General features: G+C 44.7%; 1 protein-coding gene, 1 long non-coding RNA gene and 1 pseudogene across 2 annotated transcripts in view; 2 read left to right on the plus strand and 1 right to left on the minus strand.

Moving 5' to 3' along the window:
• Nucleotides 1–601, plus strand: part of LOC115363121 (extracellular serine/threonine protein kinase FAM20C-like) — a 28,135-nt gene extending 27,534 nt beyond the window's left edge. The window contains exons 3-4 of the mRNA XM_030057206.1: nucleotides 127–236; nucleotides 516–601. Of these exons, the coding sequence (XP_029913066.1) occupies nucleotides 127–236; nucleotides 516–601 (196 nt within the window). The remainder of the gene's footprint in view (nucleotides 1–126; nucleotides 237–515) is intronic.
• A 550-nt stretch (nucleotides 602–1,151) lies between these two features.
• Nucleotides 1,152–3,234, plus strand: LOC115364422 (uncharacterized). Its single transcript, XR_003928667.1, has 3 exons — nucleotides 1,152–1,194; nucleotides 2,316–2,375; nucleotides 3,045–3,234. It is a non-coding gene; the product is annotated as an uncharacterized LOC115364422 (long non-coding RNA).
• Nucleotides 3,235–10,487: 7,253 nt separating this feature from the next.
• On the minus strand, nucleotides 10,488–11,501 carry LOC115364417 (microfibril-associated glycoprotein 4 pseudogene; annotated as a pseudogene).
• Between the last annotated feature and the right edge of the window lie 9,357 nt (nucleotides 11,502–20,858).

Consider the following 20,858-nt stretch of genomic DNA (forward strand, 5'->3'; position numbering starts at 1 on the left):
CCTGACAAATATCACATTTCTACAAAGACTCTCTTTTTCTTCCATGTTAATTATATAAGCTTCTCTTTCTCTGTGACTAAATTTTAGTATTTTGTGATGGATGTATTGTGTGTACTGTCATGTCAGGTGGGAGGTGGACCCAGACTACTGTGACGAGGTGAAGCAGACCCCACCTTATGATCGTGGCACTCGACTCCTGGACATCATGGACATGACCATCTTTGATTTCCTAATGGGTAAGAACAGAGAAGGAACTGGCTATGCGAGACACAAGGTGGACAGTAGATATGCACTGTAGGTCAGAGACTTTGTGCATTCCAGAGTCATCCGAAGTGATAGGGGAGAGGAAGAAGGAAGAAAGAATGGAAAGAAGAACAAGGAACAAGGAACATGTGTCACACAAGAATGTAAAATATCTAGAGCTGAATAAACACACCATACCACTGATGCCTCATGGCTATGAAGCCAAACCTCAAAGCATGTTTTTTCACCATTGTCACCTTTTCCTTGTAAAGGTAACATGGACCGACACCATTATGAAACATCTGAGAAGTTTGGTAATGATACCTTCATCATCCACCTGGACAACAGACGAGGGTAAAGACACTGCTTTTTTCACTGCTTTTAAAGTCCCTGCTTTAGCAACCGGTATTTGTTCGAACCGCTCATATAAAAGGGCTTTTTTGAAAATTCTCCCTCAAAACTAAATATTTTTTCTAAGAGATGATAGAGGGTCTTGAAACTTACATATTCTAGTGCCTTATTTTATGGTATTGTGAATGTAACTTACAAAGCATGTAAAGCAAAAAAGCAAAAAAAAAAAAAAAAAAAAAAAAAAAAAAGACGAGGAAGCAAGGGTAAAGTTGGCTCTCCAAAAGTAACTTTCTAAATTACTGCATTTGATTTTGTGTCATGAGACAGGACCAAGATCATATGACCAAGGTTTCATTTAAACAAAACATTCATTGTAAGACAGATATCGGTAAAGGGAAGTGAACATGAATATCTGGTTTATCTATTCTTTATCCTCATTTTTATATGTGGTGACCCTAACCCAGTGGTGCAGGAGGGTAGTGCACCCTGAGCCTGCCCCTTCAATCAGAGTCAGGAAATAAAAGGCACCTGTGAGCCTTTGCTCTTTCTCTGCCTGCCTCATGCCCTGTCCCTGCTGTGGCTGCACATTGTTTGCACTAGGTATGTGTCCAACTGTTGTTTTTGGTGGTTACTTACCCGTATTGTCACCTACAGCCATATGTGTGTGTGTGTGTGTGTGTGTGTGTGCGTGTGTGTGTGTGTGCGTGTGTGTGTGTGTGCGTGTGTGCGTGCGTGTGTGCGTGCGTGCGTGCGTGCGTGCGTGCGTGCGTGCGTGCGTGCGTGTGTGCGTGCGTGCGTGCGTGCGTGTGTGTTCCCTCCTGCCATCCCATTTAGGCCTAAAGGTGGTGAGTAGGGTTCTTCCTCATCCATTCAGGGAATGGTAAAGAGCCAAATTAATTGTGGTCTCCCCCCTCTTTTAGGCCCTCCTGCCACATTGACTACTGCTGCTTTGCCTACTTGCCTTTAGACTTATTTCCTTTTTTTTCCTTTCATTTATGGTTTTCTATTGCCTTATTTGTTTATCAATTTGCCCTTTGTTATGCCCAGTTGTGTTTATTTGCCCATTTATTGAACAGCTGGGATACTTATTTATATGTTGTGAGTTGTTTTCTGTGAGTTTTCCTTTATTTCAGGAGTGGAGTGCCATATTGCTGAGGGGCTAGGCACTTGTGGTGAGGTCCCTGCACTTTTTGCGTGTGAGTAGTTGGACTGGGACACCATAGACTGCACCATTGTCTTGTGTGAGGTTTGCTGTGTTCACTGGTGAATAGCGGTAGCACCCCTAGGCACCCCTCCGTGTAGTCTGCCTCTCACAAGCGGCCTCTACTCCTTTTTCTACTCTTTAGTTTCACTTAAGTTGGGCTGTGTTTTAGCTTTTGCAATTGTCCTTTTTTTAGAATTTACATTCAGGCCTTTTTAGCATTAAATGTAATAAAGTAATTTATAAATTGTCCATAGTTGTGCTGTTTTTACTATTTTTTTTTCCTTTTCCGCAGCCACAGCCCCTGCCTTTTGGTTTTGATTATTTTTCCTTATCTTTAATAAAATTTATTAAACTGCCAATATTTGCCTCTGCCTCCAAATTGGGAACGAACTTGTGTCCTTACAGTATTTCCTGGGGTGAAACTCCCCAGGTGGCGTTGTCTGGCTTTCCATTTTCCTCATAGCAATATTAACGTCTAATAACTTCAATCTACCCTCCTACACTCCGCCACATATAGATTTGGAAAACACTCCCATGATGAGCTGTCAATCCTGGTTCCTCTCAGCCAGTGCTGCAGGTCAGATGTTGTCTGTTGTCTGTGAATTTCCACCATCAGAAAAACAGAAAATGTTCCTGTCACACACTTCATTCTACTACTAACTTTGTGTAGCTTTTAACACCTATTTCCATTTCTGTTCAGCCTTTAAATACTTACAATATGGCTTTGAAGATTTATGACAAGTTTTGGTTCAGTTTTAGTTTTTTTTTTTTTTTTTTTCATATATATTTGCAACACTGTCACAAACAACAAATAATTTTTTTACCAATATGTTTTATCATTCAATAAAGAGTCAAACACCCTTTGCCTAAAGGTAATTCACTTAGCTTCCCTGTGTTCCAGTTTCACCTATATTTAAATTTTATTGTAACTTCTTTCAAAAGATTTTTCAGTGTCAGTTAGTTTTACTTCACCTAGTTTTCATCTTATTTTTAGTTTATGATATTAAGCTTGTCCATAAATCTTGTCCAGAGTGATTTCTAAGCAGTTTCACCCACTGACATTTTGTCGTCAGGAAAGTTCATCACTGATAAAACAGACATGCAACAGACAGCAAACAATGATTGGATTCTGTCCCAGGAAGTGGTGATCACTATTATTGTTAAGAACATTTCCTGGTCTCAGACACACACATCTTAGAAATGTTGTACTAACAGGTTTTTGGTTTTGGTTGGTTTGTTATGGCAGTGAAGTGCACTTTGGTGTCAGCTTTTCAAGACACCCTGACAGCCTCAGAGTCTTGCCTTGTCCTAAGAGTCTTTGACTCTTTGACCCAAAGAGGTTTAGATCACGGGACTATCCAGATGAATGTGTAAGTAAATCAGTCGGTCACATTTATATTTTAGTTCAAAAAGGTTCATTTTGTCTACTTTGTTGACATGAGTTACTGTTCCTTTTTTCAGACAAAAATTAAGGTAGTCTACTACCTTAATTTTTGGGGCAAAGGACAGTCAGTTGTCGTAACTATGACTAACGGGGATAGAACCCAATCGCACGACTCAAATAGGAGTTCAACTTAAATCTTTTAATAAGGAAAAGTAACAACTTAAATATCAATACAAAGTAACAACAGAAATATACTATGACAAAGTAGCAACCAAAATCACTCTTAACGAGGAATTACTGAAAACAAAGGCAAGACCAAAGTATCAAAGAAACTTGAGAACAAAACTTTGACCAAACAAAGTAACAAAGGAAATACATAACCTGACAAGACTTGACGAAACTTGACTTGACTTGGCGTGGCGTGACAATCAGACTAGAGGGAAACACACAAGGGGAAGGGCAAGTGACCTGACACAAGAGGAGAGTGGGATATCAAAATAAAACAGGAAGTCACGAGACAAGACACAAGAACAAAACCTAACAAAACAAAACATAATTCCTAAGACATGAAACAAAACCCAACAAAACAAAATAATTTCAAGGACATGACAGTACCCCCCCCTCTAGGGATGGCTCCTGACGTCCCAAACAGTCTTAAAGGCATGGATGGATGGCCGTCAAAAGATGGGGGGAGGAGGAGGCCAAAACAAACAAGGATCTCCAGGGCAGAAGTCTATGGACGAGGCGGTGCTCTGGCGGACGGCCAGGGCACAGGGAACCATGGACGAGGTGGTGCTCTGGCGGACGGCCAGGGCGCAGGGAACCATGGACGAGGCGGTGCTCTGGCGGACGGCCAGAGTGCTGTGGGTGGGACCACACTGCAGAGCGACCATAACGTCCTGCAGTGCAGACTTGGGACCGCCAGGCAGCGGAAGCAGCAGGGTGAACTCTGGACCGCCGGGCAGAGGCAGCGGCGGCAGCGGCGACGTGGACTCGGGACCGCCGGGCAGCGGCGACGTGGACTCGGGACCGCCGGGCAGCGGCGACGTGGACTCGGGACCGCCGGGCAGCGGCGACGGCAACGTGGACTCGGGACCGCCGGGCAGCGGCAACGGCAACGTGGACTCGGGACCGCCGGGCAGCGGCGGCAGCGTGGACTGGGGACCGCCGGACAGCGGTGACGTGAACTCTGGACCGCCGGACAGCGGCGACGTCCACTCCGGGCCGCCGGACAGCGGCGACGCCAACGTGGACTCGGGGCCGCCAGGCAGCGGCGACGCCAACGTGGACTCGGGGCCGCCGGGCAGAGGCAGCGGTGACGTGGACTCGGAACCGCCGGGCAGCGGCAACGTCCACTCCAGGCCGCCGGGCAGCGGCAACGTCCACTCCAGGCCGCCGGGCAGCGGCAACGTCCACTCCAGGCCGCCGGGCAGCGGCAACGTCCATTCCAGGCCGCCGGGCAGCGGCAACGTCCACTCCAGGAACTTGGACAGGGACTGGGGTCTGGGCAGCCAGTCGTGCTCGGGGAACTGTGACATGGACTGGGGCCGGGACAGCCAGTCGGGCTCGAGGTACTGTGACTGTGACATGGACTGGGGCAGTGGGTCCGGCTTGGGGAACTGTGACAGGGACCTGGGCAGCCAGTCTGATACGGGGAACTGGGACAAGGGCAGTGGCTGGAACACCCAGTCTGGCTCGGGGCACTGGGACAGGGGCAGCCAGTCCGGTTCGGGGTACTGGGGCAGGAACCAAGACCGGGTCCGGAACAGCCGGTCGGGCTTGGCAAACTGTGACATGGACTGGGGCAGTGGGTCTGGCTTGGGGAACTGTGACAGGAACCTGGGCAGCCAGTCTGATACGGGGAACTGGGACAAGGGCAGTGGCTGGAACACCCAGTCTGGCTCGGGTTACTGGGACAGGGGCAGCCAGTCCGGTTCGGGGTACTGGGGCAGGAACCAAGACCGGGTCCGGAACAGCCGGTCGGGCTTGGCAAACTGTGACATGGACTGGGGCAGCCAGTCTGGACCTGGGAACTGGGACCGGGGCAGCCACTTGGGTTCGAGGTACTGTGACAGTGACATGGACCGGAGCAACCTGTCTGACCCTGGGAACTGGGACTGGGGCAGCCAATCTGGTTCTGGGAACTGGGACAGGTACTGCTCGGCTGCTAAGGCTAGTAGCTGGACCTGCTTGGTCGCAGAGGCTAATAGCTGGACCTGCTAGACTGCAGGGGCCGGTAGCTGGAATAGCTAGGCTGCTTGGGCTGCTAGGACTGGTAGCTGGTCTAGCTAGACTGCTAGAACTACTATGACTGGCAGCTGGGCTAGCTAGGCTGCTTGGACTGGTAGGGCTGGTTGCTTGGCTGCTTGGACTCATGGGACCGGTAGCTGGGCTAGCTAGACTGCTTGGACTGGTAGGGCTGGTAGCCTGGCTGCTTGGACTGGTAGCTAAGCTAGCTAGGCTGCTAGGGCTGCTATGGCTGGTAGCTGGGCTAGCTAGGCTGCTTGGACTGGTAGGGCTGGTAGCCTGGCTAGCTAGGCTGCTTGGACTGGTAGGGCTGGTAGCCTGGCTGCTTGGGCTGGTAGCTAGGCTAGCTAGGCGGCTATGGCTGGTAGCTTGGCTGCTTGGACTGGTAGCTAGGCTAGCTAGGCTGCTATGGCTGGTAGCTTGGCTGCTTGGACTGGTAGCTGGGCTAGCTAGGTTGCTTGGACTGGTGGCTTGACTCACTTGGCTGCTGGGGGTCGTGGCTTGACTCACTTGGTTGCTGGGGCTCGTGGCTTGACTCAATTGACTGCTGGGGCTCGTGGCTTGACTCAATTGACTGCTGGGGCTCGTGGCTTGACACACTGGGCTGCTTGGGCTCCGGGCTAAGCTTGCCAGGGTGCCGAGGCTGATGGCTGGGCTGCGACTAGCACGCTGTAGACCCGCAAGCCGGCGCCTGGCCAGCTGGTGGCTACGAGGGCCCCCAAAGGCCAGTCGGGCAACAGGGAGCTGCTGTGGCACATGAGACTGGGGTGCAGGTCGGGAGGACATATCAGTCCACAGCCGCTGACAAAATATAATAACTTCTGCTGGGGTCATTTCCCGCTCGTTCATTTTGTCAGCTGTTCTGAGTCGGCTGGGTTCTGGCTGGCGAGTTCGTTCTGTCGTAACTATGTCTAACGGGGATAGAACCCAATCGCACGACTCAAATAGGAGTTCAACTTAAATCTTTTAATAAGGAAAAGTAACAACTTAAATATCAATACAAAGTAACAACAGAAATATACTATGACAAAGTAGCAACCAAAATCACTCTTAACGAGGAATTACTGAAAACAAAGGCAAGACCAAAGTATCAAAGAAACTTGAGAACAAAACTATGACCAAACAAAGTAACAAAGGAAATACATAACCTGACAAGACTTGACGAAACTTGACTTGACTTGGCGTGGCGTGACAATCAGACTAGAGGGAAACACACAAGGGGAAGGGCAAGTGACCTGACACAAGAGGAGAGTGGGATATCAAAATAAAACAGGAAGTCACGAGACAAGACACAAGAACAAAACCTAACAAAACAAAACATAATTCCTAAGACATGAAACAAAACCCAACAAAACATAATAATTTCAAGGACATGACATCAGTTATCTGAATTTCCACCATCATTTTTGTCCCATCTTGTCTGGAAAAAAAAGCAACGGTAACTCACATTAATATTTTATTTCCTTATTCATAATATATAGACCTAATACTTTGCCCTAATCAGCCATATGTTTGAGATTTATTTTATATTATCATTCAAAGAAAATCAGAACACATTTGTACTTAAACTGTTACTGTTACCGCACTATCCTCATCCAGCCCCACCTCCAGGCCAGGCAGGCTTCGACTGGTGCTGCAGGTCTTGGCTGGCTGCATGGAAAAAGAAGGCTATGTCAGTGTTGTGGAGGATGACCCGACTGGGGACACGAGCACCCACAGGAGCCCAGGCCAAAGGTAATGAGGTCTAGGCTGGAGGATGGACGGAGCCACCCTGGGTCCCTGGTCCCATCTTGGACTTTCAGTGACAAGTTAACAATGGCTGTGTGACCCATGGGATTGAACCAAAATCACACTTTTGACATCATGCTGAATTCAATGAATTCCAAGACTTGCCTTCAATGCCTCTACAGAGCGTGCTTTTGAGTGTGTTTATATAGAACAAATTGTCCACAGATACAAATGAAAGACTGTGCTAAAAAAAAAATAAAAAGAGGCTTTGTATTCGTTAGATACAGATGTATTTTTGTTTTTATCAGATGGTGTACAAGACATATAGGGACCACTGTTTGTGTTCTGATTTTGTTCTGTTTGTTTTGAAGACTGAGGCTATCATGTTCATGTAAGTGTTTATTATATTATTCTATGACCAAATGAGATGACACAACAACATATAGTCAGACTGTAAGCTTAACCAATGCACCACAAGACAAAGAAACATTTTAAAACTATAGGCGGTTTTAACATATTACTTACTTTGTCAAACATGCCAGGCCTGGGGATAATGAAACTGTGTAGTTGTAATTCTAAAATTTGATCAATCAGCCCTTCAAACTACAACCAGTGTCCAAAGGGTCGACTCTCTCTCTGTCCCTATATGCTTTATTATCGTTAGCCACACTTGACAGATTAGATGAACATCATTCTGATCAAAACTACATTTCACACTGTATTCCAAACAATATCCTCACTTTGCTTAATTCCAATTTTGTAACATGTTTATCATGTTCCTCCTCTTAGCAAGTTCATCTTGCATTATATGCAGTCGGAGAGGCACAACATCAAAACAAGGCCGTACCGCCCATATACATTGAGAGGTACAAGTCCCTCCCCAATGTTCAGGCACTCCAAAAATGTCCTCCCCCCAAAAAATATTGCTGGAATATATTTTAGCAATTCAATGTATATTGGATGATGGGGCAATCGGGGATATCTGCCCCCCCAGTGCTGAAATGGTGGTTTCGGCCCTGCATCAAAACATTATTATGCGGAAACCAAAAACAGTTTAACTTTGAGAATCGGAAACTAGATTTGCATCACAGATATTTTTTATTAAGAGGAATGTCAGTCCATTCAAAGGCACCGCCATTCTTACATGCAGACCTTAAACATTTAGATCAAGGTTTGTGTACTGTATAGCCTACATTATAAAAAGGGACTACTTTATGTTGTAGTAACACGTTACATGCGCTGTGAGGTGCGCATTGATTTGCCCGGACTCACCTGACATAGAAACACACACTCCTGATGTGACCACATCAGCTTCATCTTCAGATGAGACTGTCATCAGTGCCGTTAACCCACCAGATGTACCAATAGAGACTCATTCCCCTAAGGAAACGTTCCAGGAGAGACGTTACCCAGTGAGGCAGAGAAGACCTCCCCAGAGACTTGAGTTCTAAATGGACCTAAATTACTAAGTTACTAAGTAAACAAATGTTATGTGTTATATTAAAGGTTAACATATTTGTTTAGAATAGCACCCAGGAAAAACAACAGTTGATGCACTAGTTAAATAAAAAGGGAGGAGTGTACTGTATAGCCTACATTAAAAAAAGGGACTACTTTATGTAATAACACGTTACATGCACTATGAGGTGCGCATTGATTTGTATATAGTTCTTACATTTTGGAATTCCACAAGTAAAGAGCAGTTAAACTTAGTTCCTCTCTCCAGCGTCTTTATTAATAATATAGTTGTGTTAATAGGCCACATACACAACAGTTTGGCTGCACTGTTACAATTTAAAGAGTCACGATTACAGTTCCTATATTCATTTTTTTTTAAATAGATTTTATTGATTTTCACAAAAACATAAACAACAAACAAGTGCTCTGCATTCACAAGTTCCTATATTCTTTTATTTCAGTATGTCCAAATTGTTATTTATTGCCGAATCACAAAGAATGAGAGTGGTTTGGCAAATTGGGGTAAAAGTTTGCTTTAAGTAGGTTTACATAATTTGGATATATTTAATATTTGGATACCATGGTGACATTCCTTTACATACTGCTCACATGGAAGAAAAAGAGCAAAGTTTTTTGATTGGATGTTACAATCTTGAGGTGTTGCCAGTGCAATTTAATCTGACAAATAGTGCTGTGTATTGGCTTACTCAGTGCCTGTGCAATGACAGAAATACTTGAATGTTTTTTTTGGGGGGGTCACCAATATGAACAGGATTCAGTGAAGTCTAACAGTGTAAAGTCTGAGAGACTTTACTTCGAGTCTGAGAAGCGCTTGGGGGTCATAAAAGGGGTTAAAATGCCTCGGGCGTTATACTTTGATTTTCATATTCTCAATGTAAATATATAGAAATACTTTGAAGACTTAACTTGCTGCGCTGTGCAGTACTTTGCTTCTGTTTTCTGCTATTGCATCGTTACTGTGAAGATCTGTTTACTAAATGATTACAGTGTGCAATAAATACAAAAATGATCACAAAAGTGAGTGTGTCCAGGTTGATACAGGTGTTTTGGACTAAATCGGCACTCTTAATTGCACGCATGTTTGGTTCAGAACAGATTAAAATGTGTTTCTTCCTCTTAATACACCTGGAGGATTGCAAATACAGTGTGTCAACCAAGTATATACTGTAACAACAAGGATGAACACAATGCTTTGGTTGAATGAAAAACACTCAACATCTTCCTACGATACCTGGCAAAAATGTACTGCTTTACAATATAACATGAGAAAAATCAGAATGCTCTGGTGCTTAAGGATTTAACAGTGCTAACTGGAAAAAACACAAGCAGGTGGGTACAATCACGCAAGTACACACACAGAAAAATAAAGCTGAAGATTACCATGTAAACTAGAGGTAATGTCCAGTTTCAGTGACAGAAATCTGAAAAAAGAATGAGCAACAAATTCTGTTGTATGACAGACTGAAATGCACTGGTCATTTTATACGCTAGCTGCCAAGGTGTTTTTTGACTGATTTCTTTATCTTGTCATTTTATACAGCTTCAGATCTCAACCCTGGTCCCTTCTGTGTGGAGTTTGCTTGTTTTTTGTGTGTACATGCGCATTTGTTTGTCTTTATTTGTGTCATCTGAAGTAATCCAACACATGCTGGAAATCATTCTAGGCCCTTTGACCATCAATATGTGTACAGGCTAAGCTGTTATGGAAAAGGAATAAATATTGTGTGAAGGAAAACAAATAATTTGCTTTGCATGCATATTTTTATTCATAGAGAAAAGGTCAAGTTACTGTTAATGTCTCACAGAGCAGAAAAACAGGTCACCATTACAGTACCTTCTGATAAACTTGAGATACATGACATTAAGTTACATAACAAGACAGTTCACCTGAGAGATCGATTTCATTTGATTACATGTATAAAAAGTAGATATTCCCTGATCATCTACCCATAATAACATTACACTGATTCTCTCATTTGAAAATGTAGATGTTTTTCATATTGATTGTTGGCAAGACTATGTTGTACCTTTGATACATAAGACTGGGACAGCCTAGAAGGTAGACAACACAATTCATATCTGCTCAAGAAACTGGCCTTATCTTCATTGCCACAGCTTTCAGGGAGTAATGATAGCCCTTCCAGGAGGACCAGATTACACCTGTTGCATAGTGTGATGTTGTTCCCCAAAGATATACACCATTGATGCTAGCACTGTGGCAATCACTATACCAAAAGGCTCCGTAAAAATGACTTGCACAATTTTTGCTCCATGTGTCCTGGTCTTTATCAAAGGTACTGAACTTGTGTCTACTGTGTCCCAGCAGAGAGTCCCCTGCTCCACCGTTCTTGAAGCCTGAAACGTGCAGCTTGTAGCCATCAGCCTCAGAGCCAACAGAGAATGAGGAGTACTTGGCAAACACTTTGTTTCCCCCAAAGTCCTCCATGTCCACCCTCAGCTCATAGCGTCTCTTCTTGGTGAGGAGATGCATGTTCTCCAGTCCCAGCCAGTACTCTCCGGATCCATTTCCAAAACCAACTTTGTACTGCTTCCAGGGTCTGTAGAAATTCAATGTGCCGTCCATTCTTCTCTGGATGACTGTCCACTTCCCTCCATCAGTGTCCATGTCACAGAACACTTGAACTGGTGTAATACCCGGGTAGATGGTGTACACACTGCTCTTGGTGGAGATGTTTTTGTAGATTTCATCACAGTCCACAGTCAGGGAGATATCACAGCGAGGAGAACAGTGGACTCCTGCAGGCAACACAGCTGTGATCGCATAGCACAAAATGGCAAGTTTGAAATATAGATCTTGCATTGTGGATTTCAGATAAAGACACCAATGAAACATCAAATGGATGCAGATTCCTTGCAGCTCTAATGCTGCCTGAGCTGGCAAATGTCAATTTATAGTCAGGAATGGTGACACAAGTTGGCACTAAGCCAAAATAATATTACATTACAGGTTGAACAATGTATCCATTTGACCGGTTCAAAAGTTCATGAGACTCCTTAGAACAATATGGAACAAGTTGATCCAATGGTTTCACTTGAATGATTTCTTCTTGTACTGAATAAAAGTTTAGACTCCATGAGAACTTAGTTCACTACCAATAGATGAAATAGCTTTAATTCTTCTGTTTTCAGAGTGTGTGTGTGTGTGTGTGTGTGTGTGCCTGCGTGCGTGCGTGTGTGCGTGCGTGCGTGCGTGCGAGTGTCTGGGCATCATTTCACAAAGTTTATCAGATAGACATGAAAAGTCCATCTGATAGAACATGATTTTGTGCGATTGAAGGGTTCTTGGATATACTCCGCGGAGTTTGTTGCTAGTGACATGCGAGCGTTGCATTCACAGCGTTCCATTCACTATGTGCTCTGGTGAAGGGCTGCACTTTTTAGCTTATCAAACAACCAAATCAGGCCTCACCGCAGCCATGTAGAGAGCGCTATCTGTACGAACGACAGTGCTTCTTGCTCACACAGCCTCGCTCATCACAAGGGCCCTTGGAATTGTCCTAACTTTCCCCCCCATATACGGTGCCCCTGGCTATACTTGTTATAACAATTAGACTGACTTTAACTGCATCACTGTATCTAAAGTTAAATACAACAACTGAATTATAATGAGCTACTTAATTAGCAAACCAAAGTAGTCGTGCTTACTAAAGCCCAGAATTTCTCATTTCCATATTACATGTCACCTACAGAAATACACTTCTAATGCACTGTCAGTTAGTTTTACTTCACCTTGTTTTCATCTTATTTTTAGTTTATGATATTAAGCTTGTCCATAAATCTTCTCCAGAGGGATTTCTAAGCAGTTTGATTCACTGACATTTCGTCCTCAGAAAAGTTCAACACTGATAACACAGACATACAACAGACAGCAAATAATGATTGGATTCTGTCCCAGGAAGTGGTGATCACTATTATTGTTAAGAACATTTCCTGGTCTCAGACACACACATCTTAGAAATGTTGTACTAACAGGTTTTTGGTTTTGGTTGGTTTGTTATGGCAGTGAAGTGCACAAATACACTTCTAATGCACTGTTACAGTAAAGGCATGAGCTTAGAGGTGTATGTTTAGAATGCTAACATCTTCCAAAATGTCCAAACTTAGGTTAACACTTAAATCATTGTTACCATGTGTCAAACCAGAGAATAAAGTAAATAAAGTATATTGTCTAACCACAGTTAATATTTGCTGCCAGTTGGAGGCAGTCTTCAACCTGCCCTCCCCACACCCTCCAAATGGTGGCATGTTTGAGCCCATGACATTTAGCATCATTATTCTTTCACTGTTAACAATAGTGGGCCAAAAAAGAAAAAAAGAGGATTTCAGCAACAATGATAGGAAGACAGTGAGGCTGCAAATGTAATAGATAGGCCTATATTGGGAGATGCTTCAAACCAGTTTCCTTTCTGTCTCCTTGCCTTCAGCCACAGTTTAGGTTCAGTTTTAGTTTTAGTCGGGCCTAAAATTTACGTGAATTGGGCGGGTCGGGTCGGGCTTCGGGTTCTGTGGGGGATTTTTTTTTTTTTTTTTTTTTTTAAATAAAAAAAATAGAACTTTTGTGTTCTGTTATTGATTATGACGTTTCATTTGTATGTGACTGGTAGAGAGAGTGAGAGACTGGATTGGATTTGGAGGCTAAACTTTCAGTGACAGACAGACAACCAGCTGTGCGAGCGCAACGCAAACAAGTGAGAGAGTTGCAGCAGTATCCCGCTGTGCTGGCAGACTCGGCAGCAGGGACGGTTTCTGCTATGGGCAGTGCAACTGCCCAGGGCGCAATCTACTTGGGGGCGCACGAGAAAAAAAAAAAATCTCTAGTTTTCTGGACTACCGTATTGACCCGCACATGCCACGGCACCATCAGTCGGCATCAGGCGGGCCAGCCGCGGCACCGTCCGATACCACGCCCACCCGTCAGGTCTGCCGGATCTGACAGGTGAGCTGCCTGATGCTGGCCGGTGCCGCGGCCGGCCCGCCTGATACCGACTGATGGTGCCCCGGTGCCGCGGCCGACCGGCTCTGCTAAATAATGGCGAATTTGGCGATTAGGGGCGATTTTTTTTTTTTTTTTTTCGGGCTTTATCGGGCTGTCGGGCCTAAAGTTCGGCTAATTAGTCGGGTCGGGTCGGGCCTCGGGCTGGCCCAGTCCGGCCCGGGTCGGGTCGGGTCTTAATTTTCAGGCCCGATGAGAACTCTATTCAAGTCCTGTTTGGCCAACAGAAGTATGAGTGTGAGCCTTGGTGACTCGGAATCCAGCTCAGTTTTAGTTTTTTGTTGTTTTTCGTATATCTTTGCAACACTAACTGTGTCACAAACAATAAATCTTTTTTTTTATTTATCAACTACATGCTCCAGTGAACATGTAGTTCTTGTTTTATTGGACTTAACGGCAGCTTTTGACACTGTGGACCACAACACTCTAGTGGCTCGGTTACGCCAACAAGTGGGCATCTGTGGTACTGCACTGGAGTGGTTCAAGTCCTGTTTGGCCAACAGAAGTATGAGTGTGAGCCTTGGTGACTCGGAATCCAGCTCTGCTCCTCTGCCATATGGGGTGCCACAGGGGTCGATTTTAGGGCCTGTGCTTTTCTCCCTGTATTTATTACCCCTGGGATCCATCCTGAGAAGGCATGGCATCTCTTTCCACTTTTATGCTGATGACAGTCAGATATATGTGCCACTTAAAAAGAAGAATGCCTTCTCACTCACACCACTTCTGGCATGTCTTGAAGACATCAAAGCCTGGATGGCCCTAAACTTCTTAAATTTTAATGAGGAAAAAACAGAAGTGATGGTGTTTGGTCCCAGTGGCCTTTGTGAACTCCCCCCTGTTGACTTGGGCCCTTTGGCAGATTTCTTAAAGCCAACAGTCTCAAACTTAGGTTTTAAAATGGACAGCAATTTTAAATTGGATCGGCAAATCAGCTCGGTAGTGAAGTCCAGCTTTTACCATATTCGACAGCTGGCCAAAGTCAAACCTTTCTTAGCACATCAGCACTTTGAAACAGTGATCCATGCCTTCATTACATCTCGGCTAGATTACTGCAATGCACTTTACTTTGGAGTCAGCCAGTCCTCCCTTGCACGTCTCCAGTTGGTGCAAAATGCAGCCGCACGCCTCCTAACTGGAGTACGTAAGAGGGAGCACATAATCCCCATCCTGGCCTCCCTCCACTGGCTGCCTGTGCACTTTAGAGTTCATTTTAAGATTCTTTTATTTGTTTTTAAATCCTTAAATGGCCTGGCCCCCCCTTACCTCTCTGATCTTCTTCACCCCTACGCTCCCGCTCGGTGCCTCAGGTCAGCTGACCTGCTGCTCCTGGAGGTACCGAGGTCAAAACGGAAGCTCAGAGGGGACAGAGCTTTTTCAGTCGCCGCTCCGAAACTGTGGAACGAGCTACCACTCCACATTAGACAGGCCTCCTCACTGTCCATTTTTAAAACTCGTCTTAAAACCCATTTTTATTCCTTGGCTTTCAACCCCACATGAGACTCTGCTTCTGTTTTAGTGTTTTATGGTTTGTTTTATGGTTTGTTTTATTTGTTTTTAATTTGTTTTATTGTGTTTAAATTGTTTTTATTGTTTTTAAGTTGTTTTAGAAACATGCTTTTACCTCAAAGGATAATCCTCGCCATATTCATATAAATACATGTTTGTTTTGCAACTTTCGTCTCCATCACTTACTGATGCAACAACACACTAGAGATTAAAACAAAATCCGGTTCATGAAAGCTTTTACATTCGCTGTTCTAAACGCCCAGTGTCTGGCAAGAAACCGATGCATTTTACATTTTCTATATGTGTGGAATCAAGGTTTCCCCTAGAAAAAAAAATGGCACCGGACAACTTGACCGGCAGGTTTTCAATTTACCGGACAAATGTTTGAAATTCCGGTCAAATATTATCTGAATTTACTGAGCTTAAAATTATATGCAGGCTATATAAGAATGATATCAAGGCATGTCAATTTATAGCGTAATCTTTTTATTGAAAAGCAGGCTGTATCAAATAAAATGAGTGCCGTCAATTGACTCACGTGCGTAATGTCTAAAATAAATAAATAAATATTGCACAAGCCTGTGCTGTTTTAACATGAACATTGCATACAATTGCAACTACAATTTGCAAACAAAAAAACGGGCTCATATCATTTTAATAATGCAGCGTGCTGCCAACTTGAAATCAAATAGATGCAATAAAAACTTAATTCAGCAGCTGAATTAAAATCAAAAGTCTCAAGTGTCTCTCTGCAACTTGCAATGCGCATCAGTCTTGTGACCTTGTTCTCCCCCAGGCGACTTCGCTGCGCTGTTTTGATCCGGTTCTGCAGAAAAAAACCCCTCTCTCTCCCTCTGGTACACCGGAGACAGGGATCACGCAGTCTATTTTTTTTATTTTTTTTAATTATAAATAAAATTACGTGGAAATTGACTGTTTTGTGATTATTTTCACCGGACATTTAAAAATTACCGGACTTTGGCAGATTTTACCAGTCATAGTCCGGTGATTACTGGATAACGAAAACCCAGAGTGGAATATTTAAATATATATGGAAGAAAAACTGTGTAGTTAACAGGGGCAGCGCCAGACACCATGACTGGAAAAAAAGACATCACTGTATGGGACACATTGTTTGACTGACAGGTGATCAGGTTGGGTTTCCATTACGCTGCCAAACGGTGCCAATCTCCTTTGATCTGACATCAGATGTGACTGGACAGTCGATATGGAGATACGTTTATGTGCTGACTGAGATAGTAGCATTGAATAGTGGTTTCTGTGGGTATTTATTGCATTGTTAATGTGCCTGACATTCTGGAAACCTGCCTGTGAGGTTTTGGTGACGTGTGCGCACTGCCCGCCTGTCAGCCAAACTTCCACTGCGCCAGCCACGCTGCGCCTTGCGCCGAAAGTAGACGTGGTTTCAAGAGGCGAGCTTTTGGCGCACCTCGGCGAAGCCTTTTGGCACGAAACTGTCACTGCGCCAAGATGAATCTGTCGACACCTCCCCCTGCTGCGCTGCCACTCCCATCTCGGCGCAGAGCCGTCTGCGAAACTTGGAAACCGTTCGCCTCGCGCGTTGCGCCTGTCGAAACTAGCTCTGCGCGGGGTGCGCCTCACTGCGCCACCCTGCGCTGCGCCGGGAAACTAGAGCCCAAAAAGTCCATGTGATAGAACATGATTTTGTGCGATTGAAGGGTTCTTGGATACACTCCGCGGAGTTTGTTGCTAGTGACATGCGGGCTCTGTGTTCACAGCGATCCATTCACTATGTGCTCTGGTGAAGGGCTGCACTTTTTAGCTTATCAAACAACCAAATCAGGCCTCACCGCAGCCATGTAGAGACCTCTATCTGTACGAGCGACAGTGCTTCTTGCTCACGCAGCCTTGCTCATCACAATTTATGCATAAAATGTTAAATATATGTTTATCTTGCTTGTATTGTCAGACTTTCAATATCAAACAAAAATATACAGTAACAGCTCTTCTGTTCCAATAAACTCATATTATCTATAGGGGCTATACCTGCTATAACAATTAGACTGACTTTCACTGCATCACTGTATCAAATGCAACAACTGAATTATAATGAGCTACTTAATTAGCAAACCAAAGTAGTCATGCTCACTAAAGCCTAGAATTTCTCATTTCCATACTACATGTCACCTACAGTCAGTGTGCGAAATAAGGGGGAGCAAAGGGGAGCTCGGCTCCCCTAGTAGTGACATGAGCTCCCCTGGCTGGAAACATTGTGAAATTTTGGGGGAGCCGTGCCTGCTCGCTGCCGGCCAGCCCCGCATGGAGTGCGTGGCCACCAGGTCAGGTCTGCCGGATCTGGTTGATTATTATTATCATTTGATTAAAGATTGTGCAACGCCGCGATTCGCAGTTAATCGCGCTGCGCGCATTAGAATTTTGCGGAAGCAGGAGGACGGCATGATTTACGTCGTATCCACGTTCGCGCGCTGCGTGCGTGACCGTGCATGTGCTCGTGCACGAGCGCCCATACAGTGCATTTAGTCCTCTACCATGTCAAAGACGTCGTTCGTGTGGCAGCATTTTACTAAAATAGATGGAAAAAAAGGTGAATGCAAACTTTGCAAACAACAGTTTGTGTATCACAGCTCAACGACCAACATGGCATATCACCTAAAATGGTAAGCTAACATGTCTGCGTTAGGTTGCTCCGTCAGTTTTGAGTATAAACATATCAGAATGGCATATTTCAAAGTTTTAGTCTAATAATCGTTTTGTGCAGGCGCACACACCCGCGGTGACGGCAGCTTGACATAGTAGCCTACTATTTTCGGAAATCATAGGCTATGATATTGCATAGCAGGGTTTCCCCCAGGATTTTTTGAAATTGTGGTGCTGAGGTGGACGACCCCCCCCCCCAACCATAATGTCACCACAGAGGGGGGATGAAGCCAACCAGACCAAATGTGTTAGAATGTAACAGAAACACAGAGTTTGGTTCGGACCAATACACCCTTTATTTACATTGCTACATATTGCAAGACTGTATTATTGGCAGTGTGCAGCCTGGCTGAGAGCACTTCATCTTTCTTTTTTTTTTTTTTGGAAAAAGAGCTCTAAGGCTCTATTGTAGTTCAACTCAGCCAGAGGTGGCCCATTGATGCTGAGCAGCATGCATGCTGCCAGATGGTCCCCCTGCAGCCTGTTCCTCAGGTCTGTCTTCACCTACACATAAATACAATTTAAAGTGAGTGGAACTTGCTAAATTGAGAAAAAACAAACCATCTCTGACTTACAGTTTACTATTAACCAAATGGCTAAAAAACGGCCCTGCCTCGAGGTAGGGACTTGGAGCGGCCCCGAAAACTCCCGGGTGGGGCTTGGGGTTTACTTGGTGCTGACTGGATTTACTCTCGGTGCGATGTGCTGTCAACAGAAAGCAAACAGCCGGGCGCTAGGCGTCCCTAGCAACACGACCAACACTACCAAGCTAACGCTAACGTGCTAGCTAACGTTAGCTAACAGTAACAACACACTTTTTAGCTGGCATTTTTAGGGACGCTAACGTTAGCTTTAGCGGACGTTAGCTAACGCTAACAACAGGCTTTTTTAACAACATGCATTTTGATGCCCCGGTCATGGTCGCGCAACCGCCCGTTGACTTTACAGGAACCTTGGAGTCACAGCAGGTGAGAGGGCCGAGCGTGAGGACGTTCCTGTAGCAGCTCCTGCCCCCCAAATACTACCAGGAACACTGCAGAAGCCCCAGCCGCAAGCCATCCACAACCCAAAAAAGCTCCAGCCCCGTCATGTCATATTTGGCTTTGACTATGACTGAACATTTGCTCTCACTTTAAGGAAAAAAATTCGGGATATATATCGTATATCTATATTCAGCCAAAATATATCGGGATATGACTTTTGGTCCCTATCGCCCAGCCCTACTGTCGGTCGCAATGCAATGTTAACATTAATAACATTAGGGTCGTTTTCACAGGCTTGAACAAAAAATGGATTAAACTTAGAGGCCACTCACACTGGCAAGTTTGATCCGCGCCCAAGCACGATTGCCCTTAAAATCCGGATTCTTTGACCAGTGTGATCGCTCCGTATCGTGCTTGAATACAGTACACTTCCCCCGCTCTGGCACGGTTGGAAGGGGTGTGCTTCTGCACGGTACGGGCGCATACACGAGCACATGCACGGTCACGCACGCAGTGCGCGGACGTAAATCATGCAACTTTCCTCCTGCCTCTGCAAAACTGTTTAATGTGCACAGCGTGATTACCGGCGAATGGCCGCGTTGCGCAATCAATAATGAACCATGTTGTCTGTGTCATTGTCCGTTGTGCTGCTGCAACCGCGTAGAAACAAAAGTCGGTTTATAATGAAAGTACAGCACTCTGTGTGCGGAGATCCGGCAGACCTGGTGCTGGCCGGCACCGCGTCGGCACCGGCCAGCACTGGCCGCGGCACCGCGCGGTGTGCGGTCACCCGGTCTGCCGGATCTGCCAGGTGCCGCTCCGGCTGTCAGTTGGACCTTTCTGAAGAAGGAGGAAGTTACCTCCGAAACTGTCAAGGTAAATAAACATCCCATGTCTGATTAAAAGGACCAAAAACGTTTTTTAGTTAAAAGGAAGACATGATGTATTTGAACTACATTTATTTATAATGACGTCGGGCCATGCCTGTTGTTGTCGTATTTCAACGTGATGACGTGCACACCGGGGGCAATCGTGCTTGGGCGCGTTTGGGAAAAAGGTAATGTGAGTGCAGGCCAGCCGGGGACTGGGGAGGGGGGGATTTTGGCTTTAGCACGATACGGGCTCAAACTTGCCAATGTGAGTGGGCCCTTAATCTTGCTTAGGTACCTTGCTCTCGCCCTTTTCTCTCCCTCTGCTTTTTACCGCCTCCACTCTTGAGCGCGCAGCAGTAGGATAAAGCAGGTGGGTGATAACTCCGGTGCGTTTTCAAAATAAAATTAATTGCGGCGTAGTGTAACATGTCGTGATATTTAATTTATCATTTAAAACTCTGATCATCATCTATGTGTGTATGTAGGGTCGTTTTCACAGGTCATTCATACAATATACTTTAAATTGTGTTAACACCCGAAAAAAAAAAAAAAAAAAAAAAAATCATCATTCCCAAGCCGTGGCGGCTTTTATTTAGCCGTGGCGGTGCGCCACGATCAATTACATGTAGCGGAAACCCTGCATAGGTGGATGTGATGCAACGCTGTCAGAGCCGACCGCCCTTACGAAAATGTACTTTAGAGTTACTATAGTACACTATAAAAATTGTAAAGTGTCCTATAGTACGGTTGTAGTGTTCTATGGTACATGTTACCAGCTATCGAATTACTATAGTTTCTTCTGTAGTGCTATTTTCTTTGCTATGGTAGTTTTAAAATATTCCAATAGTAACATTTTCTTTTTAATATTCCTTTAGTATGTTAAATGGTACGGCCATAGTACATTCTATAGTGTTTCTGTAATTGTTTTTCAAGCACACTATACAACATTGCTTAAGTGTTTTCTGTTTGTTTTCATAGTATTTCTAAATCATTTTACATAGTATAACTGGAGCATATTATAGTGTTTCTGTAGTTGTTTTTGAACAGACCCAAAAACTCTCCTATAGTGATATTACAGTATAGTATCAATATAGTATCAATGGCACACTGGAGTTGCGACTCCAGTGTGCCATTTAATTAGGTCAAA

The sequence above is a fragment of the Myripristis murdjan genome, chromosome 8 (genome assembly GCF_902150065.1).
Source record: "Myripristis murdjan chromosome 8, fMyrMur1.1, whole genome shotgun sequence".
NCBI lineage: Eukaryota > Metazoa > Chordata > Actinopteri > Holocentriformes > Holocentridae > Myripristis > Myripristis murdjan.